The sequence below is a fragment of the Mobula birostris genome, chromosome 12 (genome assembly GCF_030028105.1).
Source record: "Mobula birostris isolate sMobBir1 chromosome 12, sMobBir1.hap1, whole genome shotgun sequence".
NCBI lineage: Eukaryota > Metazoa > Chordata > Chondrichthyes > Myliobatiformes > Myliobatidae > Mobula > Mobula birostris.
In genome coordinates, this window is record NC_092381.1 from 23,173,274 (window position 1) to 23,200,921 (window position 27,648).

The 27,648-nt window shown below is 45.4% G+C and overlaps 1 protein-coding gene across 3 annotated transcripts in view; it reads right to left on the bottom strand.

The window, feature by feature from the left end:
* bcar3 (BCAR3 adaptor protein, NSP family member) overlaps positions 1–27,648 on the bottom strand; it is a 209,905-nt gene that overhangs the window by 104,880 nt on the left and 77,377 nt on the right. For all 3 annotated transcript variants that reach the window (XM_072273465.1, XM_072273466.1, XM_072273468.1), the window contains one exon: positions 10,843–10,957. In XM_072273465.1, the coding sequence (XP_072129566.1) occupies positions 10,843–10,957 (115 nt within the window). The remainder of the gene's footprint in view (positions 1–10,842; positions 10,958–27,648) is intronic.

Below are 27,648 nucleotides of genomic sequence, written 5' to 3' on the forward strand. Positions count from 1 at the left end.
TGGGGAGGGCTTTTGCATGTGATGGATTTACAATGATTTACATCCTCAAAATAATCTTCTGAGTCCATTTGGGTCATGAGCATAACTTCAATCATATTGTCATAAATTCTGCCTTCTGAATTTTAAATGGTTTGCTAAAGGTTCAAATTAAACTCCAATAGCAAGCATATTGAACTGGATGTACTTTATGAACATATGCATCTGCCAGATCAGGGCCAAGGATCTAATCCTCACAATGACCGATAACCAGGGATATTGGCCAGTGGAGATCACTCAGCTATCTAGTTGGCCGGGACCCAGCAGAGACTAACGGTCAGCATGACAGCCAACCAATCAGAACAAGGCAGACCAATATAAACGCGAGCACTTGGCAGAAACAACACTCATGATGTCACCATGATTGGTGTCAAAACGTTTGTGACCTAACCTCGCGGCTTGGCAAACAACCCTACAAACAAGCAGCCAACCCGAGCTACCGATCTTCTCTTTTGGTTCAAATTAAAGCCTGTTTCACTCACATTCTCTAAGTGCACAACCGTACCGTAGCATCTTTCTTTATCAATTTTCTTCGATCTGAAAGACTGACTTTATTTCTCTTTTCACAGATACTGCCTGACTTGGTATCATAGAGCCACATTTACACAATTCCTAAATTAATCCTTTTTTAAAAAATTCTCCCTGCATCGTAACTATACATGTTGTGTATGATGTTATGTACTGTGTTTTGCATCTTGGCCCCAGGGGAACACTGCTTCGTTTAGCTGTATACACGTGTATGGTTGAATGACAATTAAAGTTGAATTTGAACTTGAATGCCACGATAACATGGTACGCTATTACAGTCAGACTAATTCTGGCGTGCTTGGTAAGAAACTTTGCACGTTCTTTCCATGTGCACCTGGGTTTTCTCGAGGTGCCCTGGTTTCCTCCCACAGGTCAGTAAGTTAATCGGTCATTGTAAATTGTCCTGTGATTAGGCCGGGTTGCTGGGCAGTGTGGCTTGGTGAGCCGGAAGGGCCCGTTCTGTGCTGTAGCTCTAAATAAATAAACTCAATCTCATCCACTCCCCCCAGGTTCCACCCCTCACCTACCCATAAGGGGCACTTACATCAGTCGGTTAACCTATCAAGCTGACGTCTTTGGGTATGGAAACACTTGGAGGGAACTCTTGTGGAAACTGGGAGAAATTGCAAACTCACAGCATTGAACCCGAGAGACACTGACTCTGCAAGCCTCCTCCTGTGACGTTTTCACCACTCCCTGTCATTACTTCAGATCTCCAGCATTTCTAGCTTTCTGATGTTCAGACTTCGGAACAACTGGATAGAGGTGTACAAAATTATCAGAAGCCTGGATCAAGTGGACAGCCAGAGACTTTTTCCCAGGGAGGAAGTGGCTAATGTGGGAGTGATGTAGGGTGATTGAAGGAGAGTATGGGGGAATGCCAGAAGTAAGTTTTTTTTTACACAGAGAGTGATGAGTGCATGGAACACCTTGCCCAGGATGGTGGTAGAGGGAAATACATTCGGGCCATTTAAGAAACTCTTTGGTAGGCAGGTGGATGGTGGAGAAAAGGAGGATTAAACAGGAGGGAATGATTAGATTGCTCATAGAGCAGGTTATAGAATTGGCACAACATCATCAGCCGATGTGCTTGCACTGTGCTGTAGTGTTCTATGTTCTAACCACTTCTTTGCTCTTCACAGCATTAGAGTTTGATGTGTAGTTAATTCAGGAAGCCCACGTGTGAAAGACTTCCTCTGTGAAGCACTGGTTTGGTTGTTGCACTGTGTCCAGTGCATTTCACTGACCAGTGGCAGCAGGATCCTGCGGGTCTTCCCCACTCTGCAGCGGCTGCACCAAGTTTCAACGCATCCCTCAGCATGTTCACCTCCACTCTGGTCCATGCCAAAGGGCAGCACTTGATTGCGAACATCTTACACTCAAAGACCAGGCAGTTGCAGGCAGACCAGCCAATGAGTTTTCCAGCAACTATCTATGTCAGTATACCTCTAACATGTGACCACAGCCAACGACAACATTGACTCTGAAACTTCTCCAAGATAGTCCAGGAAGCCACTCAAAGTTCAAAGTAAATGTATTATCAAAGTACATATATGTCACCGTTTAGAACCCTGAGATTCATTTTCTTGTGGGCATTCTCAATAAATCTATAGAATGGTAACCATAACAGAATCAACAAATGACAGGCCAACTTGGGTGCTCAATCAGAGTGCAGAAGACAACAAACTGCGCAAATACAAAATAAATAACAATAAACAAATAATAAATATCAAGAACATGAGATAAGACTCCCTGAAAGTGCCACTACATACAACTCTGAGATTCATTTTCTTGTGGGCATACTCAACAAATCTATAGAATAAGAACCATAACAGAATCAATGAAAAACTGCATCAACTGGGAGTTCAACCAGTGTGCAAAAGAAAACAAATTGCAAATACAGAAAGAAAGAAAGAAATGATAACTAAATAAGCAATAAATATCAAGACACGAGATGAAAGAGTCCTTGAAAGTGAATCCATATACTGTACATTTCAATGATGGGGCGAGTGAAGCTGAGTGAAGTCATCACCCTTAGTGCAAGATCCTGATGGTTGAGGGGTAGTAACTGTTCCCGAACCTGGTGGTGTGAATCCTGAGGCTCCTGTACCATCTTCCTGATGACAGCAGCGGGAAGAGATTCTTATACAAAACAATGACAAGGTCAAGATGACCCACCACCGGATGTGTAGGGTTGTAATATAGGCAAACGCACAAGGATTGGTGCTCCTCGATGGAGTGTGGGAGGGGGTTTAGGAAGGAGTTTGTTTTGCTGTTGTTGCACCTGTCTTGCTACATGTTATTCTGCTGAACACCGTAGTGCATGTTACCTTGGTGCCAGAAACGAAGCAACATTTGCGGGCTGCCCCCAGCACATCCTCAGATTGTGTTGGTTGTTAATACAAACCATGCATCTCACTGTATGTTTCAATGTACATGTGACTAATTAATCTAATTAAGACCACAGTGTTTACGTGCTACAAAAAATTACAGTAAACCTGCTATGTTGTAACAGTTATTGTTATTATCATCAGACATTTATATTTCCCAACCTTGGAAGACTACAATTATCAGTCTATTAGATGCTCCCTGGTGAACGCCAAGTCACACCTAGGATTTTTGCTAGGATTTTTAATTCACACCCTGAAAGGAAACTGATGCAGAGTTTAGAACAACAATGTGTTGAAGCTGTAAGCATTGGGGAGGCACTTGACAATCAATTTTTGATTCCAATTTCGATCCATTTATTGATCACATGTATATCAAAACATACAGTGAAATCCATCTTTTGCATTAACAACCAGCACAACCTAGGGATGTACTGGGGACAGCCCGCAAGTGTTGCCACACATTCCACCGCCAACATAATACGTCCTGCGTGTTCAACACAACAACAGCAACAAACCAAAACAACGACAAAACAGCTCCATTCCTCCCTCCTACTCACCCACACACATACCCAGACAGTTCACCAACTCCAGGACAGGTCAGCACCAGTCTCCAGTAAATTCACAGACTTACAGAATCAGGTTTATTATCACTGGCCTGTGACGTGAAATTTGTTAACTTAGCAGCAGCAATTCAATGCAATACATAATCTAGAAGTAAAATAATAATAAATAAATAAATAAATCTTATTCTGTATACTTTATACAGTATACATATATTGAATAGATTAAAAATCGTGCAAAATACAGAAATACTATATATTAAAAAAAGTGAGGTAGTGTCCAAGGGTTCAATGTCCATTTAGGAATCGGATGGCGGAGGGCAAGAAGCTGTTCCTGAATCATTGAGTGTGTGCCTTCAGGCTTCTGTACCTCCTGCCTGAGACTACCAGTGAGAAAGAGGCATGCCCTGGGTGCTGGAGGTCCTTAATAATGGCCGCTGCCTTTCTGAGACACCGCTCTCTAAAGATGTCCTGGGTACTTTGTAGCCTAGTACCCAAGATGGAGCTGACTAATTTTACAGCCCTCTGCAGCTTCTTTTGGTCCTGTGCAGTAGCCCCTCCATACCAGACAGTGATGCAGCCTGTCACAATGCTCTCCACGGTACAACTATAGGAGTTTTTGTGTGTATTTGTTGACATGCCAAATCTCTTCAAATGCCTAATGAAGTATAGTTGCTGTCTTGCTTTCTTTATAACTATATCAATATTTTGGGACCAGGTTAGATCCAGGAACTTGAAGCTGCTCACTCTCTCCACTTCTGATCCTTCTATGAGGACTGGTATGTGTTCCTTCATCTTACCCTTCCTGAAGTTCACAATCAGCTCCTTCGTCTGACTGACGTTGAGTGCCAGGCTGATGCTGTGGCACCACTCCACTAGTTGGCATATCTCACTCCTGTACGCCCTCTTGTCACCACCTGAGATTTCACTAACAATGGTTGTATCGTCAGCAGATTTATAGATGGTATTTGAGCTATGCCTAGCCACACAGTCATGGGTATAAAGAGTAGAGCAGTGGGCTGAGCTCACACCCCTGAGGTGCACCAGTGTTAGTTGTCAGCGAGGAGGATGTGTTATCACCAATCCACACAGATTGTGGTCTTCCACTTAGGAAGTCAAGGATCCAATTGCAGAGGGAGGTACAGAGGCCCAGGTTCTGCAACTTCTCAATCAGGATTGTGGGAATGACGGTGTTAAATGCTGAGCTATAACTGATGAACAGCATCTCAGCCTGAAACGTCGACTGCACCTCTTCCTACAGATGCTGCCTGGCCTGCTGCGTTCACCAGCAACTTTGATGTGTGTTGTTTAGATGTTTGTGTTGTCTAGGTGGTCTAAAGCCTCATGGAGAGCCATTGAGATTGTGTCTGCCGTTGACCTATTGTGGTGATAGGCAAATTGCAATGGGTCCAGGTCCTTGCTGAGGCAGGAGTTCAGTCTAGTCATAAACAACCTCTCAAAGCATTTCATTACTTGTGGATGTGAGCGCTACCGGGTGATAGTCATTAAGGCAGCCCACATTATTCTTCTTTGGCACTGGTATAATTGTTGCCTTTTTGAAGCAAGTGGGAACTTCTGCCCGTAGCAGTGAGAGGTTGAAAATGTCCTTGAGTACTCCTGCTAGTTGGTTGGCACAGGTTTTCAGAGCCTTACCAGGTACTCCATCAGGACCTTCTGCCTTGTGAGGGTTCACTCTCTTTAAAGACAGTCTAAGATTAGCCTCTGAGACGGAGATCACAGGGTCACTGGGTGCAGCAGGGATCTTCCCAGCTATAGTTGTGTTCTCCCTTTCAAAGTGGGCATATAAAGTATTGAGTTCATCTGGTAGTGAAGCATTGCTGCCATTCATGCTATTGGGTTTTGCTTTATAGGAAGTAATGTCTTGCAAGCCCTGCCAGAGTTGTCGTGCATCCAATATCACCTCCAACCTCGTTCGATAATTTTGCCCTTGAAATAGCCTTCCGCAAATCATACCTTGTTTTCTAGTACAGATCTGGATCGCCAGACTTGAATGCCACAGATCTAGCCTTCAGCAGACAACGTACCTCCTGGTTCATCCACGGTTTTTGGTTTGGGAATGTTCAGTAGGTCTTTGTAGGCACACACTCACCCACACAGATTTTAATGATGTCGGTAACAACTGCCGCATACTCATCCAGATTTGAAGATGAATCCCTGAATAAAGTCCAGTCCACCGATTCAAAGCGGTCCTGTAGTTGCTCCTGTGCTTCCCTTGTCCATACCTTCTTGGTCCTCACTACTAGTGCTACAGTCTTCAGTCTCTGCCTATACTCAGGGAGTAGAAGTACAGCCAGGTGATCAGACTTCCTGAAGTGACGCCGTGGAATAGCACGGTAGGCATTCTTGATGGTGGTGTAGCAATGGTCCAGTGTGTTGTTTCCTCTGGTATTGCAAGTCATCTGTTGATGGTAGTGATTTTTTCAAACTGGCCTGGCCAGGTTAAAATCTCCCAAAACGATGGTGAAGGTGTTAGGATGCGCTGTTTCGTGCATGTTGATCCCATTGCTCAGATCATCTAAAGCCTGATTGGTATTGGCCTGAGGTGGAATGGATACTACGACCAAAATGACCTGGACTTTTGACTTTAACAGTGCACTTATAGACCTAGGGCTTTGGCCATTGATACTCCACCTTTGGACCTGCATGTGACTGACTTCCGATGTCTTCGGAATCGACCCCAGGACCCGCTGGTAACAACGAATGAGGACACGGAACACCAGGCCTCGAACTCCGTACTCGCTAATGACAGGATCCTGAACATTAGGCCTCGAACTCCGGTCTCGCCAGCTTGCCAGCCTAGGGGTCACTGACCTCCTACCTGGATGGAACACTGATCCTGGAACTTGCCAACTTCTTGCTGATTTGGGGTGGGTGGGGGTTCGACCAGTCCTTGTCCTCATTGGCCTGTTCCCTCCCCCGACAACTTCAACACACATCCATGTCACTGGCCCTCGGACGCAAAGTGTGGAGTAGAAGTCCAGGCTCTGGCTTGACCTCTAACTCCCCCACATCCCTGTCTCTAAATCTTAACCTGACCCCTCACCTCTCCCTCTGTTCCTGGTAACAGGGAGAATGTACAAACTCCTTACAGACAGTGGAGGAAAATTCAACCCCAGTCAGTGATTGATGGCACTGTAAAGTGACTCGCTAATTGATATGCCATCATGCCACTCCCTTGTGCGATAAAATGGACTCTTGACCTCACAATTTACCTCGTTATTATCTTATTGTTTATCTGCACTTCACTGTCTCTGTAGCTGTTACACTGCAGACATCCCACTTCTCCCGGAAGTTCCAGGAGTCTCCCGCATATTAATAGTGGCTCCCTGATGCCCACAAATTATATACAATATCACGGAAATCAATTTTTTGAGAGCAAGCGAGCGAGAGAAAGCAAGAGAGAGCGCGCGAGCGAGAGAGAAAGCAAGCAAGAGCGTGCCATGGGAGAGTGTTCCAAAAAAAGAAAATATAAAACGTAAACAACAGGAATTCTGCAGATGCTGGAAATTCAAGCAACACACATCAAAGTTGCTGGTGAACGCAGCAGGCCAAGCAGCATCTGTAGGAAGAGGTGCAGTCGACGTTTCAGGCCGAGACCCTTCGTCAGGACTAACTGAAGGAAGAGTGAGTAAGGGATTTGAAAGTTGGAGGGGGAGGGAGAGATCCAAAAAAAATATAAAACGTACGTCACCCCAGATTACCCTAAAGTGTACCCCTGCCTAACAGGGGTCAAAATAATGACAGTGTTGCTCGCTGCACTGTTTGCAACAGTGACTTTTCTATTGCCCATGGTGGGTTAAGACTGTAAAAGACACGTTGAGGAGTTTAACAGGTGTCATTCATTCATTAGCATAGCTAATGTTATTTAAACTAGCTGGCTGGCTGCTAAGGAGCTACTCTATTGCAGACATCCCACCTCTCCGGAAGTTCCAGGAGTTTCCCGTAAATTGATGGTGCTACCTCCCTGAAATGAGTTTTTGCAGGGTGGGATGTCTGACACTGCATTCTATATTCAGTTATTATTTTACCTTATACCAGGTGACACGGTAGTGTAGTGGTTAGCTCAATGCTTTACAGCGCCCGTGATCACCAACAGGAGTTCAATTCCTGCCACTGTCTGGAAGGAGTTTGTACGTTCTCCCTGTGACGACTTAGGTTTCCTCCAGGTTCTCTGATTTCCTCCCACATTCCAAAGACATATGTGAGACGGTTAAAGAGCTGTGTGGGCACGCCGTGCTGGCGCTAGAGGAGTGGAGACAGCCCCCAGGACAAAGTCCTTGTAATACTTGGACTCATTGACGCTAACACCTTTCACTGTATATTGTGATGTACAAATGACAAATAGAGCTAATCTTTAATCTCTTTATCTTCTACCTTGATGCACTGTGTAATGATTTGATCTGTAAGAACAATATGCAAGACAAGCTTTTCACTGTACATGTGACAATGATAAACCAATTCCAAGTAACTTGGATCACTGTGCAAAATATGATTCATCTCCAAGCTATTCGCTGTTGTGCGATCACAGTCATAGGGCACAGAAGGAGACCCTTTGGCCCATCATGCCTGTGCTGACCAACAGGTATCTATCTATACCAATTCCATATATACGAGCATCTGATCCATACATAGCCTTCTATGCCTGGGTGATTAAAGTGCTTGTCTAAACATCTTTTAAATACTGTGAGAGTACCTTCCTCCACGACTGAATCCAGTCATGCCCTTCGGATTCCAAACGTCACAGAGCTATGTATTGCAGATTCGGACCCTTTAGCCCAATTAGCCTGCACAGGGTGGTGGGGTGGAGATACATCTCTACCAAAGGAGGAGCAAGGCGCTCTTTCCCTCTACTAGTCTGCACGTCACCCCTGGGCATGGTGTAACATCTGCTTAACCCCACCCCACCGATCAGGGTCACGTGAAACCATGGGAGCGGGCGGTGGCCAGTCATATGAGCAGCTGATGCATGTCGGAAGCCCCGGTTATGTGAGCACTGATGCCGGGTAGACAATCTCCGAAGAGTGTTGATAATAGCTGGGTTCACCCGTCTTATAAAGACACTGTCTAGAAGAAGACAATGGCAAACCACTTGTGTAGAAAAATCATGGTCATAGACCATAATCTTCCACCCACATCATATGACATGACACACAGTGATGATGATGATGACTTTCAATCAGTAATCCCTTGTTTTATTTTCATCAACACCCCAAGATTTTAACATTCACTTACCCACGAGAGTCACTTGATCACAGACAATTTACCCACCAACTGGTTCATCTTTGAGATCTGCGTGGAAAGTGGAACACCAAGAGGTGCACATTGTCACAGAGAGAATGTGTGAACTCCACACAGGAGCACTCGGGGTTGGAATGGCATCCTAGTAATTGGTCTTAACAATATCAACGAAGATTGAGAGCAAAGGCCTTTATTTGTGCTTAATTTGGACCCAATAAAAAGATTTTGACCTGAAATTTTAACTTGTATTACATGTTACTCTCTGTGCCTCATCTTAAGATTTAAGCATTTACTAAACATGAGAGAGTGTGCAGATGCTGAAATCCAGAGGAACACACACACACAAAATGCTGGAGGAACTCAGCAGGTCAGGCAGCATCTATGGAGGGAAATAAACCGTTGATGTCCCAATGTTTTGCAAGCAAATTATAAGGGCAAATATTATGATGGCCCTCACTACGGGAGGGGTTCCCTACAGGAGTGAAGAAGTGTTAATGCTTTGTGTATAGCATTAAAAAGGAACACCACCATAGATGCTGCTGACTTGCTGAGTTCCTCCAGCATCTTATGTGTTCACCATTTGCTGTTGTTCTCTAAAATTTGGACCGTGTGTATTATGTTTCCTAACCCGTACACAAAATATTGATGCAGCTATAAAGAAGGCAAGACTGTGGCTATACTTCATTTGGAGTTTGAAGAGGTTTGGTTTGTCAACTAAAATACTGGAAAATCTCTACACGTGTACTGTGAAGCTCATTCTGACTGGCTGCATTACCTGCTGGTATGGGAGGGGGAGGGGCGGAGCGACTGCACGGGATCGGAGCAAGTTGCAGAAATTGTAAAACTAGCCAGCTCCATCATGGGTACTAGCCTCCATAATATCCAAGATATCCTCAGGGTGTGGTGCCTTCAGAAGGTGGAGTCCATCATTAAGGACCTCCATACCTCCATCACCCAGGGCATGTTCTCGTCTCACTGTTACCATAGGGAAGGAGATACAGAAGCCTGAAGGCACACACTCAGTGATTCAGGAACAGCTTCTTCCCCTCTGCCATCCGATTTCTAAATGGACATTGAACCCATGAACCCTACCTCACCTTTTTTTTTTATTTTTTTGCACTGCTTATTTTAATTTCACTATTTAATAGACATATATATACTTACTGTAATTCATTTTTTGCTCTATATTGATTTATCAAGTATTTCATTGTACTGCTGCCGTAAAGTTAACAAATTTCACGACAGATGCTGGTGATATTAAGCCTGATTCTGATTCTACTTTTGTATTATCTTGTGATGGAATTCATTTCTGTCACTCCCTCCGGAAGCAGGATACACCGAATACTTGTTAGTTCAGGAGAAATAGTAAATGGGAGACTGGGGAAAACCTCTGTGCTCTTTGACAGATACCTCTATGGGATCTGAGGAGGGGAAGAGCCATAGAACCTCTGGCAAGAGCAGCACTCACTCAGTTGTCAGACTACCATTGCATTTAACTTTCAGCAGTGGGACTTGAATCACAACCATATGACTCAGACATAAGGTTGGTATCCACTAACTGACCAATTAGTATGTATTTTTTTTTGCCCAGGTATTATGATGAAGGAGATTAACATTAATAAGATGGGCGCCCAACATAACTAAATATTGTCCTATGTCCAAAGATAATCGATAAAACCAGAGGGCACCGACTCAGAGTGGAAGAACACTCTTTTAGAACGGAGACGAGCAGGAGCTTCTTTAGCCAATGGATGGCAAATCTCTGGAACTCATTGCCATAGACAGCTGAAAAGGCCATGTCATTGGGTATATTAAAGTGGAGGTTGATAGGTCCTTGATTAGAAAGGGTGTCGAGATTATGGAGAGAAGGCAGGAGACTGGGGTGAGAGGGAAAATAAGTCGGCCATGATGGAATGGCAGAGCAGGCTCAATGGGCCAAATGGCCTCCTATGTCTTATGGTCTTAAACAGATCTAAAATCTGTACGTTAGCTTGTAAACAGCTACAGTAGTTCTTTCCACACACACACACAACAGAACAATGGACGAGTTTGATCTTGTGATGAAATACCTTTCTGTCTCTCCCTCTCCTGGAGGAGGGAAATGTTGGATACAATATAAGTCCTGTGTGTCTGATTCTGAATTCCCAGCTGTCTCAGGTCAGCTTCCGTCAAATGCAGCAAATCCTGGTGAGAAAACGAAGAATGGGTTGTGTTAAAGGACAGCAGAAAATTGGTTTGTATATTAAAAACAGGTGATTGTCTGCATCAGACTGCAATAGAGATATAGTCAGTGTACATCTCTTGAAAGTGTGATTGGAATTTATAAGGCATCCATTAGTCTTGTGACTTCATGGATCTGCGCCTGGGAAGTCTTCACTCTCCAGGGCGCAGGCTTGGGCAAGGTTGTATGGAAGACCAGCAGTTGCCCATGCTGCAAGTCTCCCCTCTCCACGGCACCAATGTTGTCCAAGGGAAGGGCAAAGGCCGATACAGCTCGGCACCAGTGTCATCACAGAGCACTGTGTGGTTAAGTGCCTTGCTCAAGGACACAACACGCTGCCTCGGTTGGGGCTCGAACTCACGACCTTCAGGTCGCTAGTCGAATGCCTTAACCACTTGGCCACGTGCCCACACGTGATTGGAAAACTGTGAGTAAAATATTGCAGTCAGCATACTGTGTCTATCACACCACATATAATCAATTGTGACTGGTAACAGGTCCTCCCCAGTTTACGAATTGGTTCAAGAACAGTTACTACCCCTCAACCATCAGGCTCTTGAACAAAAGAGGATAACTACACTCATCTATTGAGAAGTTCCCACAGCTAATAATCTCACTTTAAGAACCCTACCTTGTTATTTCATGCTCTCGTTATTTATTGCTACTTATTTATGTTTGCATTTGCACAGTTTGCTGTCTTCTACGCTCTTGCATCAATCCTGTTTACAGTTACTATTCTATAGATTTACTAAGTATGCTTGCAAGAAAAAGAATCTCAATGTGGGGACAGGTACGCACTCTTGCTCTCTTATAATTTATACTTTGGACTTCGAATACCCACACATATGAGAGCTCGGGAGGTGGACAGAATGGATTGACCAGCTGCTGTGGGGCTTCAGATATCTTCCTGTAATGTGGAGAAGACTTGAATACTATACGTACTAGTCTTTGACCACGGTATTGTACATTTTTGGAATTATCAATATACTGGGCCATGATCAACAAATTACACTCATGAGATTCTGACCAGGGTTTCTTGTAAACATCAGGTAAACCAGTATATTCTTCACGGCCGCCATTCCAAATACAGGCAACTCCTGTGCTATGGCCATTCGTCCTTACAGAAATCCACAAATCACTACCCAAATACAGAACCAAGATTGTTCTCAAGGCATATATATATTAAAAAGTAAATAAATCAACACATGCTCAGATGACATAGCCTCGTGTTACGGGAAATTGCAAATTACCACACCCATCCAACCAACCACGCTCCCCCCCCCCACATAAATAAGGGATCGTCTATATACAGTACGTGATTTTAACATTTCCTGTATAGAATGACCTGCATATGTTCGACTGAAGTCAGAGAAATCTCACATGATCAGCACACTGTACACACAAAAGAGCAGAGACAGACTAAATGGAGCATCAGTCAGTGTTCCATACCTGGCAGAGTGTGAACAGACAGTTTCACTAATATTTGCAGGATACTTTATTGGAAGAGTATTGACTCCCTTGCCCCTGTCAATACTTATATCCCTAAAGTAATATCATTAAAACTTTACTCTAAATCCAGGCCAGCTGCATAGTTTCTGACAATGACTATGTTTCCGGAGTATTTCATTGGCTGCAAGGTTTGGAGATGGCTGGAGGCCACGAAACATTGCTTGTGTGGGCAGTATCAGAATTTGAATCATGTTTATTATCACTGTCATATGTGAGGTGAAATTCTTTGTTGTTACACACAAAATACAATGCGCTAAGGGAGGCAGGGTAGCGAAGCAGTTAGAGCATCTCTTTACAGCACCAGTGATCATCAACTGGGGTTCAATTCCCGCCGCTGCCTGTACATTCTCCCCGTGACCGCGTGGGTTTACTCTGGGAGTCTGGATTCCTCCCCCAGTTCAAAGACGCACGGCTATGGTTAGTGTGTTGTGGACAAGCTATGATGGCACTGGAAGCGTGGCGACACTGGTGGGATGCCCAGCCCAATCCTTGCTGACTTGCTTTGACACAAATGCCACATTTCACTGTATATTTTGATATTTTGATGCATGTGAGACAAATAAAAACCTAATCTTTTTTTAATCTCAAAGGAGGAGGAAAAGATTTTTCATGCTGCATTGGAAGAAGTGAAAGTAAACCCAAGTCTTAGCAACCTTGACCAACAGGGACAACGGCGCCAAATCCACCCGGCCCAAGTGAGGAGGATCTGTGATGAAACTGCACCAGTCAATGACTGAGCCCAGAGGAACACACACAAAATGCTGGAGGAACTCAGCAGGTCAGGCAGCGCCTGTGGAGGGAAATAGACAGTCAACGGCTCGGGATGAGGCCCTTCTTTAGAACTGGGAAAGAAGGGGAAGGAGCCACAATAGACTGTGGGGGGAGGAGAGGCAAGACAAGCTAGAAGGTGATTGGTGAAGCCAGCTGGTTAAGGGAGGAGGAATGAAGTAAGAAGCTGGGAGATGATAGATGGAAAAGAAGGAACCTGATAGGAGAGGAGGTTGGACTATGGGAGAGAAGAAAGGAGGAGGGGCACCAGGGGGAGGTGATAGGCAGGTGAGGATAAGAGAATAGGTAGGACAGGGTCGTAGTGGGTAACTGAAAAAATGGGAGATGAAGGGAGAGGAGAATAATTACCAGAAGCTGGAGAAATCAAAGTCGCTTTCCACACCCTTCAATAACATGATAAAAGTAAATCATCTACATACAAAAAATGATGGTTTTCTATGCTTTAATTTTTCATTATACTGTTTCTTTTCAGACTTTTCAGGCAACAATGATCATCGAGGACTGTTCATCAATAGAAGTAGGTGCAGCTTGGCCTGCAGAGCGCGTTACTCTGTGTGCCTGCAGAGCGCGTTACTCTGTCTGCCTGCAGAGCGCGTTACTCTGTGTGTTACTCTGATTTCCAGCATCTGCAGCGTTCACCAGCAACTTCGATGTGTGTTGTCTGCAGAATCTCTTGTGTTAATGAAGGAGCCCAGTTCCAGTTCTGCAGCCATTCAGAAACTGGAACCAGGGCACCACAGACCAGTGTGAGTCAATGTCCAACATTAGAATTCTCTCTTCACAGGAGCATGCAGAGTAATACAATGAATTGGGCCATCGGTTGATCGGGGAAGCCGCTTATTTGGGATAACTCTTAAAGAACAAAAACTAATCATGAAAATTGGTTTCCTTCCTTTATGCGGAACCTTATACCATTTATTTGGGGCAGGAGATTTGCCGAACAGGTTCTAACTAGTAACACCCACAACACGCTGGAGGAACTCAGCAGGTCGGGCAGCATCTGTGGAAAAGATCAGTTGACATTTCGGGCCAGAACCCTTCATCAGGACTGTAGAGGGAAGGGGCAGAGGCCCTATAAAGAAGGTGGGGGCAGGGTGGGAAGGAGAAGGCTGGTAGGTTCCAGGTGAAAAACCAGTAAGGGGAAAGATAAAGGGGTGGGGGAGGGGAAGCAGGGAGGTGATAGGCAGGAAAGGTGAAGAAGGAATAGGGGAAAACACAATGGGTATTAGAAGGAGGCGGAACCTTGAGGGAGGTGATAGGCAGCTGGGGGAGGGGGCAGAGTGAAATAGGGATAGAGGAAGGGAGGGGGAGGGAATTACCAGAAGTTGGAGAATTCTATGTTCATACCAAGGGGCTGGAGACTACCTAGATGGTATATGAGGTGTTGCTCCTCCAACCTGAGCTTAGCCTCATCATGGTAGTAGAGGAGGCCATGTATGGACATATCTGAATGGGAGTGGAAAGCAGAGTTGAAGTGGGTGGCTACTGGGAGATCCTGTCTGTTTTGGCGGACGGAGCGGAGGTGCTCGACGAAGCGGTCCCCCAATCTGTGTCGGGTTTCACCGATGTAGAGGAGGCCGCACCGGGAGCACCGGGTGCAATAGATGACCCCAGCAGACTCACAAGTGAAGGATCGGTCCCTCAGCGACTCCCTGGTCCACATGTCCCTCCCCACGGATCTCCCACCTGGCACTTATCCCTGTAAATGCAAGTGCTACATCTGTCCCTACACCTCCTCACTTGCCACCATTCAGGGCCCCAAAGTGAGGCAACACTTCACTTGTGAGTCTGTTGGGGTCATCTATTGCATCCGGTGCTCCCAGTGTGGCCTCCTCTACATCGGTGAAACCCGACCCAGATTGGGGGACCGCTTCGTCAAGCACCTCCGCTCCGTCTGCCAAAACAGACAGGATCTCCCAGTAGCAACCCACTTCAACTCTGCTTCCCTCTCCCATTCAGATATGTCCAAACATGGCCTCCTCTACTGCCATGATGAGGCTAAACTCAGGTTGGAGGAGCAACACCTCATATACAGTCTAGGTAGTCTCCAGCCCCTTGGTATGAATATAGAATTCTCCAACTTCTGGTAATTCCCTCCCCCTCCCTTCCCCTACCCCTATGTCACTCTGCCCCCTCCCCCAGCTGCCTACCACCTCCCTCATGGTTTCGCCTCCTTCTGCTATCCATTGTGTTTTCCCCTATTCTTTCTTCACCTTTCCTGCCCATCACCTCCCTGTCTCCCCTCCCCCACCCCTTTGTCTTTTCCCTTACTGGTTTTTCACCTGGAACCTACCAGCCTTCTCCTTCCCACCCTCCCCCCACCTTCTTTATAGGGCCTCTGCCCCTTCCCCCTACAGTCCTGACAAAGGGTTCCGGCCCGAAACGTCGACTCATTGTTTCCACGGATGCTGCCCGACCCGCTGAGTTCCTCCAGCGTGTTGTGAGTGTTGCTTTGACTCCAGCATCTGCAGATTATTTTGTGTTTAAGGTTCTAACTAGTGTCAGTCGCGTGAACTTGTGCAGACATTAAGACACTACATTCATGTTTTGAGCAAACTATTTTTAAATAATGTCAGTTGCGTGCATTTGTTTACAAAAACCAGTGATTTTTGTCATTGACAGTTGGCGAGAAATAATCAATAAAACAATTCAGAACTGTTTTGCTCACAGCAGTTTCAAGCATTCAGCTTGGCGATGCCAGAAACAGCCAGGAGTGCAAATGAAACAAAGTTAGGACTACGAAGAATTTAAGGCATTAACCGTCACCTTGAATGTTACTTCCTACAAAGCAAAACCCGATAGCACGAATGGCAGCCTTGCTTCACCACCAGATGAGCTCAACACCTTCTATGCCTGCTTTGAAAGGGAGAATGTAACTACAGCTGTGAAGATCCCTGTTTTACCTGGTGACTCTGTGATCTCTGTCTCGGAAGCCGATGTCAGGCTCTTTCAAGAAGGTGAACCTTCGCAAGGCGGCAGGCTGCGATGGAGTACCTGGTAAGGCTCTGAAAACTTGTGCCAACCAACTGGTGGGTGTATTCAAGGCATTTTCAACCTCTCATTGCTACAGTAGTAATTTCCCACTTGCTTCAAAATGGCAACAATTATACCAGTGCCTAAGAAGAGTAGTATGAGCTACCTTAATGATTATTGCCCAGTAGCACTCACATCTATAGTGATGAAATGCTTTGACAGCATGGTCATGGCCTGAATCAACACCTGCCTCAGCAAGAACCTGGACCCTCTGCAATTTGTCTATCAGCACAATAGATCTACGGCAGATACAATCTCAATGGCTCTTCACACGGCCTTAGATCATCTGGACAATACACATACCTATGTCAGGATGCTATTTGTTGACTATAGCTCAGCATTTAATACCACCATTCTCACAGTCCTGATTGATAAGCTACAAAATCTGTGCCTCTGTACCTCCCTCTGCAATTGAATCATCGGCTTCCTCACCGGAAGACCACAATATATAAGGATTGCTGATAATATCTCTTCCTTGCTGACGATCAACACTAGTGCACCTCAGGGGTGTGTGCTTAGCCCACTGCTCTACTCTCTCTACCCTCATGACTGTGTGGCTAGGCATAGCTCAAATGCAATCTATAAATTTGCTGAAGACACAGCCATTGTCAATAGAATCTCAGATGGCGACGAGAGGGCGTACAGGAGTGAGATATACCAGCTAGTTGAGTGGTAACAGCCTTGCACTCAACATCAGTAAGACGAAAGAGCTGATTGTGGACTTCAGGAAGGGTAAGATGAAGCAACACGAACCAATTCTCATAGAGGGATCAGAAGTGGAGAGAATGAGCAATTTCAGGTGCCTGGGTGTCAAGCTTTCTGAGGACCTAACCTGGTCCCAACATATCAATGCAGTTATAAAGAAGGCAAGACAGCAACTATATTTTATTAGGAGTTTGAGGAGATTTGGTTTGTCACCAAAAACACTTGAAAATTTCTATAGATGTACTGTGGAGAGCATTCTGATAGGTTGCAACACTGTCTGGTATGGGGGGAGGGGCTACTGCACAAGATTGAAAGAAGCTACAGAAAGATGTTAAATTAGTCATCTCTAGCCTCTGCAGTATCCAACAGAGCTTCAAGGAGCAGTGCCTCAAAAAGACCGCGTCCATTATTAAGGACTCCTGTCTCCCAGGATATACGTTCTTCTCATTGTTACTGTCAGGAAGGAGGACAGCATCTTCCCCTCTGCCATCTCATTTCTAAATGGACGGTGAACCTATGAACACTACCTCACTTTTTAAAAAAAATTATTTCTGTCTTTCTACTATTTATCATGTAACTATTCTATGTACAAAAACTAATAGATCACCCACACACAACAAGAACATCAAACTCCAAAACCCCAGCCTGCCAATCGCCAACAAGAAAGAAAGGACGAGAATGTGAAAAAAAAGCTGAAAGAGGCCAATATGAGCTACAGTCCAATCCATAAATCTCAGAATTTTGATAACATCTCCGAGAGCCTCGGGAAGAGCAAGCGCTCAAACCCAGTGGCCTTTCTGTGGGAAGCACCTCGAACCTAGCTCGAACTTCACCTCTGAGTGAAGTGACTCAAACCCAGAGGCCCCTCCTTCTTGGCACCCGGCACCCCTACGAGTCAAACCTCAGCATTCATCCAGAACGATAACCCAGAGGGGCATAATTGCTGAGACAGCCAACACTAAGCTGAAGGGTCTCGGCCTGAAACGTCGACTGTACCTCTTCCTAGAGATGCTGCCTGACCTGCTGCATTCACCAGCAACTTTGATGTGTGTTACTAAGCTGGAGTGTTGGAGAAAGTTATGTTATCTGCAAATGTGTGTAAGAGGCAGCCGCTGCTTGCCGAGGGTCCAACTTCAGTTCTTTTCATTTCCGCCCCTTCAATACCACCTCTGGGTTAAATTCAACACAGAGGTGTGCCAACAACGTCAAAAATAGTTGCTACATTATTTTACGTTTGCCAGTTATATTAACAAATATCAGTTAGAAAAATGTTAAGGACAACCAGGGGGGGCACAGCAGTGTAGGTGTTTTTGTCTTTTTACAATTGCAAGCCACTGCTGGACATTAAGAACTTCAAGTATTGCAGGTCAATTCCATCAGCGAGTTGCTTGTTAGTGGAGGAGCTGGGCATGTTGTGGACTGTGTTGCTGCCTGGTACAGGAAGGCGTTGGAGTCGGTAGCGCTCTAACAGCGAGTGATTATCTTGGACGTTTATTTTTTCGATTGCACGATGCTGTCGGACACTGGTAATGCAGTTGCTTCTTGCAGCCACTCAGGAGAGAAGATGGCAGAGGCAGTGTGGTTCAGTGTCCATGCTGGATTGGGGCTGGCCCCTCCCATTGGTGCTGCCCCCCAGTGTTCGCTCAGTGGAAGACAAGCTGGATCGTGCATGTGTGTGCACTCATATGTGGACTGCTGAGGGCTTGTTCTGGCCAGCAACATCCATGCACCATCAATCCACAGGACATGTCACTTGGGGATATATGCACTGTCCATTCTGACTTGGTTTATTCTACACCCTTTCGGGTCCGCTGTATCTCCTTAGGGGAGAAAATGCAAATCTATTTGAACCAATTCAGAGAAGGCCTGCCAGACTGCGGATGGCTGCGTTACAGGAAAGGCTTGAACACACTGGGGGACAAGAGAATGAGAGGTGAAACATTTGAAACAAACTATTCCTGGGAGTCTTTGCAGGAATGGAACTGGAGAGGGTGTTTCTTCTCTGTGAGAATCTGGAGCTATCGGTGCTTGCAGAAGTGATGCCCAATTGAGGTATTAATTAGATGATTTTACTTCTCTCAAAAGTCTGAAATTCCCTTCTTCAGGGGGTGGCGAAGACAGACTCTTTGTGTTTTTAAGGCCAACCATAAGACATAGGAGCAGAATTTGACCATTCAGCCCATCAAGTCTGCATCGCCATCCTATCATGGCTGATTTATTTTCCCCCTCAACCCTCCTTCTCCCTGTAACCTTTGGTGCTCTGACTAATCAAGAATCTATCAACCTCTGCTTTAAATATATTCAATGACTTGGCCTCCACAGCAGCCTGTGGCAATGAATTTCACAGATTCACCACCCTCTGGCTAAAGAAATTCTTCCTCATCTCTGTTCTAATTGCTATCCCTCTATTCTGAGACTGTGCCCTCTGGTCCTAGACACCCCCCCCCCCCACCATAGGGAACGTCCTTGCCACACTTCTTCTATCTAGATCTTTCAATATCTGGTAAGTTTCAATGACCTCATCCCGCATTGTTCAAACTCCAGCAAGTACAGGCATCGAGCCGTCAAAACCTCCTCATACTTTAATCCTTTCATTCCCAGAATTATTGTCGTGAACCTCCTCTGGGCCCATTCCAATGTCTACCCATGACGTGGTTTCCACAGCCACCTGAGGCAATGAATTCCACAGAATCACCACCTCCCCACTTTCCTCCTCAACTCTGCTCTAAGGAAGTGCAGACAATTTCCCGATAAACAAGGCATTGAAAGGTCACTGTGGGGGTGGGGGGGGGACAGGAATGTGGTGTAATCGTAATCAGTTCAGCCACCATCTTACCGAATAACGGACAGGTTTAACCTTGTCCTAATTTGTAGCATAAAATCGACAGCACATCTTCCCACGGCTTCAGCCATGTGGAAGGCCTTCATAGTTCATAATTCCAACTAAATCATAACTCCATTTGTTGAAAGTTCAAAGTAAATTTAGTATCAAAGTACATATATGTCACTATATACAACCCTGAGATTAATTTTCTCGCGGGTATACTCAACAAATCTATGTAATACCCAAACAGAAGCAATGAAAAACTGCTCCATCTAGGAGTTCAACCAGTGTGCAAAAAAATACTGCAAATACAAAAAGAAAGAGATAATAATGAATAAATAAGCAATAAATATCAAGACATGAGATGAAGAGTGCTTGAAAGTGAGTCCACAAACATTTTAGTGATAGGGCGGGTGAAGTTATCACCTTTGGTTGAAGAGTCTGGTGGTTGAAGGGTAATAACAGTTCCTGAACCTGGTGGTGTGAGTCCTGAAGCTCTTAACTTCTCTTCCTAATGGCAGCAGCAAGGAGAGAGTGGTGGGGGGCCCTGATGATGGATGCTGCTTTCCTGCAACAACACTGTGTAGATGTGCTTAATGGTGGGTAGGGCTTTACCTGTGATGGGCCAGCCATAACTACTACTTTTTGTAGGATTTCCTATTTCCATACCAGGCTGTGATGCAATCAGTCAATATACTCTCCACCACATATCTATAGAAGTTTGTCAATGTTTTAGATGTCTTGCCAAATCTTCACACACTCCTAAGGAATTAGAGGTGCTGCTATCTTTCTTCTTCTGTGCTGGGCCCAGGACAGGTCCTCTTAAATAATAACACAAAGGAACTTAAAGTTGCTGACCCTCCCCACCTCTAATCTCCCCATGAGGACTGGCTCATGTCAATAATCTGCCCCTTGGTCTTGCTGACATTCAGAGAGAGGTTGGTTTGTGCCACCACTCAGCCAGATTTTCAATCTCCCTCCTATACGCTGATTCGTCACCACCGTCGATGAACAGCGAATTTTGAACAAACCAAAAGCCACACTGTTACTAGATATAAATGCATTCCTCAAGTTTATGTTTTGCCCAATAAAGCAGTATTTCCTCAACTTAACTTTTCGAAACTGGAATGCTCGTGCCTACGTGAAGCACGCGCCCGCACTCAAGGTTTCCTGACGCCAGCGGGCGATTGCGGGAAGAAAAGTACTCTGGCTCATTAGCGATTTTGCTGCATCATTCCCGCTCAACACAGCAAGTTTACAGTTCCTGGAGGCAGTGAGTTTCCTGTGAGGTGCGGTGGTATCCGAGTCCGGGGCCGTTCTTGTCTCAACCACTGACTGTTATGGGTGCAGATCACCTGGACGGGCAGCCTATCTCCGGGACTTCGCTGTAAACCTTCATATTTACCTTTGAATCGGTGGCAAATAGCCAGTGAACAAAGGCAGCTGAATGCTTTTAAGTATTGTTACCTTCTGACACCGTAGCAGATTGTTTCAGGATCAGAGCCGCGGTACTATCCTGGTAGCCCTTTGTATTCCTTATCTCTCTGTAAATGTTATGACTATTCAAGCGGCCATCGTGTATGCGATTCGGGGGGGAATGAAGTCTCTTTTGCTCCGAGCCTTTGTGTTTGCGCACCTGTAGTCCCTTCCGCGGGCAGCTGACCCGGCTCCGCTCCCGATCCCGATCCCAACAAGACAAGTAATGAAGTCAGGTGTAAACAGCCACACACTGAATGGCCCCCTCATTCATATCCCACCAACTCGCAGACGTAAATACCTTTCAAAGGCAGACTCATCAATTTCCCACCCAGACAGTTCTCAGCCCGTGCATGGGGACCACCAACACGTTTCAAGGATCGGGAAGCATTAGCGCCAGGACACTGTGTGATCAGACAAGATAACCAGCGGCCGGGGTTTCCTCATCAACGCCACCCCGTTTTCTCTTCCCGAAGCTTCGTTCGGGGATCTGGCAGAGAACTATTCAGCTCTATTAGAGTCATCGAGCACTGCGGCGGAGAGAGGGCCCGCTATCGGGTTCCTGGTGCCAGTATAACGCACGATTGTTTAACACACCCCTCTAGACAGTCATACAGTAATTAGCATGGAAATAGACTCAAGCAACACACATAAAAGTTACGGGCCGAAACGTCGACTGTACCTGTTCCTAGAGATGCCTGGCCTGCTGCGTTCACCAGCAACTTTTATGAGTGTTGCTTGAAATTCCAGCATCTGCAGATTTCCTCGTGTTTCCGTGGAAATAGACTCTTCGGCTCAATTCTAACATGCCCAACCAGATGGCCGTCTAGGCTCATCCCTTTTGCCCATACGACCGACGGGGACAGAGTACACTGTAGATGCTGGAATCTGGGGCAACTTTCAAAACACTGGGGGAGTTCAAGGAGTCAGGCAGCACCAAGGAAGGGAAAATGACAGTCAACATTTCTGGTCCAGACCTTTCCTCTGGACCTGCCCACATCCCTTTGTGGGTGCTGCCTGACCTGCTGACAGAATCCAGGGCAAATTGGATCCAAAATTGTTGTGGTATTCAGGAACAGTGGGTCATGATGTTTGTGTGATTGGAAGCCCATGACCAATAATATAAGCTGGGACCCTTACTGTCTGTGACATATACTAATGGTTTGGGTATAAAACTGTAGGGGGGGGGGTGTGGAGGGATGATTAGTAATTTTGCAAGTGACTTAATCGATACTGTTGTTGACAGTGAGGAGGATAGTTGTAGTCTATAGAACAACATTCATCAATTGGTAACATGAGCAGAGCAATGGCAGATAGAATTTAATCCTGATAAGTGCAAAGGTGATTCTGCGAATTAAATGGTTAACGTTTGAGGAGCATTTGATGGCTCTGGGTCTGTACTCGCTAAAGTTTAGAAGAATGAGGGGGAATGTCTTTGAAATCTGGTCTGGTCTATAACATAGCCCCAGAATAGAGGGACATCCATTTAGAACAGAGCTGAGGAGGAACTTCTTTTACCCAGATGGGGGTGAAACTGGAATTTATTGCCAGCAGATGACTGTGGAGGCCAAGTCACCGGGCATATTTAAAGCAGAGGTTGATAGTCAGGGTGTCAGATGTTACGGGGAGAAGGCAGGAGAACGGGTTTGAGAAGTATAATAAATTAGCCATGATGGAATAGCAGAGCAGACTCAATGGGCCAAATGGTCTAATTCTGCTCCTATGTCTTATGATGGTGTAGCTCTGGGAGGGTGTAGACAATGAATAGTAGAGCTATAGGAAGAATTCAGGAACAGAGGTGTACAAATTCAAGGGTCCCTGAAGGTGAAAGGCATAATCAGAACATGGCATAGAAAAAAAGAGTAGGGATGTTATGGTATAAAATCATGAAGCACTGGTTACCCACAGCTAGGGTGCCGATTTATTATTCCTCTCAACCCCATTCTCCTGCCTTCTTTCCAGATTTCCACAGATGAAAATGAATTCCACAGATTCACCAACCTCTGGTTAAAGAAATTCCTCCTCATCTCTGTCTTAAAGGGACACCTGTGTATTCAGAGGCTCTGCTCTCTGGTCATAGACTCTCCCACTATTTGAAATATCCTCTCCATCTGGGTCTTTCAGTATTCAACAGGTAAATATCGAAAGGTTATCAGGCAGATGGAGCTCACGTGGTTGGTAGCTCGTCCAAGAAGGAAAACTCTGATCTTAAATCTCCAAACAACAGGAATTCTGCAGATGCTGGAAATTCAAGCAACACACATCAAAGTTGCTGGTGAACGCAGCAGGCCAGGCAGCATCTCTAGGAAGAGGTACAGTCGACGTTTTAGGCCGAGACCCTTCGTCAGGACTAACTGAAAGAAGAGTGAGTAAGGGATTTGAAAGCCCTTACTCAATCTTCCTTCAATTAGTCCTGACGAAGGGTCTCGGCCTGAAACGTCGACTGCACTTCTTCCTACAGATGCTGCCTGGCCTGCTGCGTTCACCAGCAACTTTGATGTATCTTAAATCTCCACTGCCTTTGGCTTTACCCATTCATGGGGAAGGCTTTGGGAGTAAAACCCAAGAAAAGTCCAGAGCTGGAACCCCTAAGGCAACCCTTTACTGAGTTTAGTGCTGACTGGCGACTCCTGCAATGCCGCTGGTGCCAAAGGGTTCGTTAGCTGTGTGAAGAGGGGATGCCCGCCGCATGGGCAACTGCTTGCTCCATATTGTACTGCTCTGGCTTGTGTACACATCGCAACGGAGAGCCTGATATTCGCTCAACACCTAAAGCACTTCTCTTTCAAGGGACGCTACCTAATCTGTGACAATCTTAGGGGTGCATGACAGCAAAAAGTAGTCCAGCCTACTGGTATGGGGGACAAAAATGGGGTTCAGGTGAAGGCTTGGTTAGGGAAAACAAGCTTGAAAGAAGGGATGTTAAGTGACTTTTAAAACCAGGGAGGGAAACAGCAAGGTGGAGGAATAAGGAGATTTTGAGGGAAGTCATGAATCAGCATTGGCGGGGGGAGGTGCCAGAATGTTGAAAGCTGTCCGGGCTGTTCCCCGGGTAACAAACAGGTCTGTTTTCAGATATCCATAAGTTAATTTTGTCCACAAAGTCAGAAAATGCACAAAACCCACTCCATGTGGTAACCATGCCTTCACAGTATTATATCGGATGGGCATCAAATGCATGTAAAGACTGGGAAGAAAGAACAATTACAGGGGAAGACAATGCTGAAAAGTATAATTTGGGTGAAGTGGCTGGAGAGATCATAGCTTCAACCCTCAGACTCTACGACATCAACGAGGCTCACCCCTGCAGCAGGGAGAGCAAGAGAGGGTGTCACATTCAGGACTGAGAAGGCAGGGGACCTGAGGTCACTTACCATAGAACGGTGTCGAGAAGGCAGCCGTTCAGACCACTCACTCTACTTCAGGTGACTGATTAGGAAAGCAGTCCAACCAGTCCCATTTCCCACTCTGCCAATCATTCGCAGTGGCTCTGCAAATCACTTCCTGTTTGAGAATTTATACAACCCTCTAATTAACTTTGCAATTGAACCTGCTTCCACACCCCTCAGGAAGTGAACTGTAGATCTCAGAAACTCATGGTGGAAAAGGGTGTTCCCCTAAAACCCCAGTTACTTATGCCAACTGCAGTGAATCCATGTCCTCTTGTTCTTGGACTTTCAGATCCCTGCCGTTAGTTCGTTCATACCGCAGCACTAAACAGGCCCTTCAGCCCATCTCATCCATACCAGACTATAATTCTGCCTAATCCTATTGACCTACACCTGGATCATAGCTCTCTGTACCTCTCCCATCCATGTACTTATACAAACTTCTCTTACAGCACCTATAAAAAGTATTCACCACCCTTGGAAGTTTTCATGTTTTATTGTTTTACAAAATTGAGTCACAATGGGAAGGCTTTTTTGACACAACAGAACAAGACTCTTTCATGTCAAACAGATCTCTACAAGGTAATCTATGTTAATTACAAATATAAATATAAAATAATTGATTGCATAAGTATTCACCCATTCATGTCAATATTTAGTAGATGCATCTTTGGCAGCAATTACAGCCTTGAGTGTGTGGATAGGTCTCTATCAGCATTGCACATCTGGACACTACAATTTTTCCCCATTCTTCTTTACAAAACTGTTTAAGCTCTGTCAGATTGCATGGGGATCATGAGTGAACAGCCCTTTTCAAGTCCAGTCACAAATTCTCAATTAGATTGAAGTCTGAACTCTGACTTAGCCAGTCCAGGACATTAATTTTGTTGTTTTTAAGCCATTCTTACGTAACTTTGGCTTTATGCTTGAGGTTATTGTCTTGCTGGAAAACGAGTCTTCTCCCAAGCCACAGTTCTCTTGCAGACTGCATCAGGTTTTCCTCCAGGATTTCCCTGTACTTTGCTACATTCATTTTACGTTCTACCTTCTCAAGCCTACTAGGGCCTGCTGCAGTGAAGCATTCCCAAAGCATGAGGCTTCATGGCAAGGATGGTGTATTTTTGATGATGTGCAATGTTTGGCTTATGCCAAACATAACATTTAGTTTTGGTTTCACCAGACCAGAGAAACTTCTTCCAGCTGACTTCAGAGTCTCTCTCAGAGAATAAACGGTATAAAGACAGTAAGATAGAAGGGCTGAAATGTGTGTACCTCAATGCAAGAAGCATCAGGAACAAAGGTGATGAACTGAGAGCTTGGATACATACATGGAATTATAATGTAGTGGCGATTACAGAGACGTGGCTAGCACCAGGGCAGGAATGGATTCTCAATATTCCTGGATTTCAGTGCTTTAAAAGGGATAAAGAGGGCGGAAAAAGGGGAGGAGGGGTGGCATTACTGGTCAGGGATACTATTACAGCTACAGAAAGGGTGGGTAATGTATCAGGATCCTCTTTTGAGTCAATATGGGTGGAAGTCAGGAACAGGAAGGGAGCAGTTACTCTACTGGGGGTATTCTATAGGCCCCCTGGTAGCAGCGGAGATACAGAGGAGCAGATTGGGAGGCAGATTTTGGAAAGGTGCAAAAACAACAGGGTTGTTATCATGGGTGACTTTAACTTCCCTAATATTGATTGGCACCTGATTAGTTCCAAGGGTTTAGATGGGGCAGAGTTTGTTAAGTGTGTCCAGGATGGATTCCTGTCACAGTATGTGGACAGGCGGACCGGGGGAATGCCATACTAGATCTAGTACTAGGTAATGAACTGGGTCAGGTCACAGATCTCTCAGTGGGTGAGCATCTGGGGGACAGTGACCACCACTCCCTGGCCTTTATAATTATCATGGAAAAGGATAGGATCAAAGAGGACAGGAAAATTTTTAATTGTGGAAAGGCAAATTAAGAGGCTATAAGGCTAGAACTTGCAGGTGTGAATTGGGATGATGTTTTTGCAGGGAAATGTACTATGGACATGTGGTCGATGTTTAGAGATCTCTTGCGGGATGTAAGGGATAAATTTGTCCTGGTGAGGAAGATAAAGAATGGTAGGGTGAAGGAACCATGGGTGACAAGTGAGGTGGAAAATCTAGTCAGGTGGAAGAAGGCAGCATACATGAGGTTTAGGAATCAAGGATCAGATGGGTCCATTGAGGAATATAGGGAAGCAAGAAAGGAGCTTAAGAAGCGGCTGAGAAGAGCAAGAAGGGGGCATGAGAAGGCCTTGGCGAGTAGGGTAAAGGAAAACCCCAAGGCATTCTTCAATTATGTGAAGAAAAAAAGGATGACATGAGTGAAGGTAGGACCGATTAGAGATAAAGGTGGGAAGATGTGCCTGGGGGCTGTGGAAGTGAGCGAGGTCCTCAATGAATACTTCTCTTCGGTATTCACCAATGAGGGGAACTTGATGATGGTGAGGACAATATGAGTGAGGTTGATGTTCTGGAGCATGTTGATATTAAGGGAGAGGAGGTGTTGGAGTTTAAAATTTAAAATACATTAGGACAGATAAGTCCCCGGGGCCTGACGGAATATTCCCCAGGCTGCTCCACGAGGTGAGAGAAAAGATTGCTGAGCCTCTGGCTAGGATCTTTATGTCCTCGTTGTCCACGGGAATGGTACCAGAGGATTGGAAGGAGGCGAATGTTGTTCCCTTGTTCAAAAAAGGTAGTAGGGATAGTCCGGGTAATTATAGACCAGTGAGCCTTACGTCTGTGGTGGGAAAGCTGTTGGAAAAGATTCTTAGAGATAGGATCTATAGACATTTAGAAAATCATGGTCTGATCAGGGACAGTCAGCATGGCTTTGTGAAGGGCAGATCGTGTCTAACAAGCCTGATAGAGTTCTTTGAGGAGGTGACCAGGCATA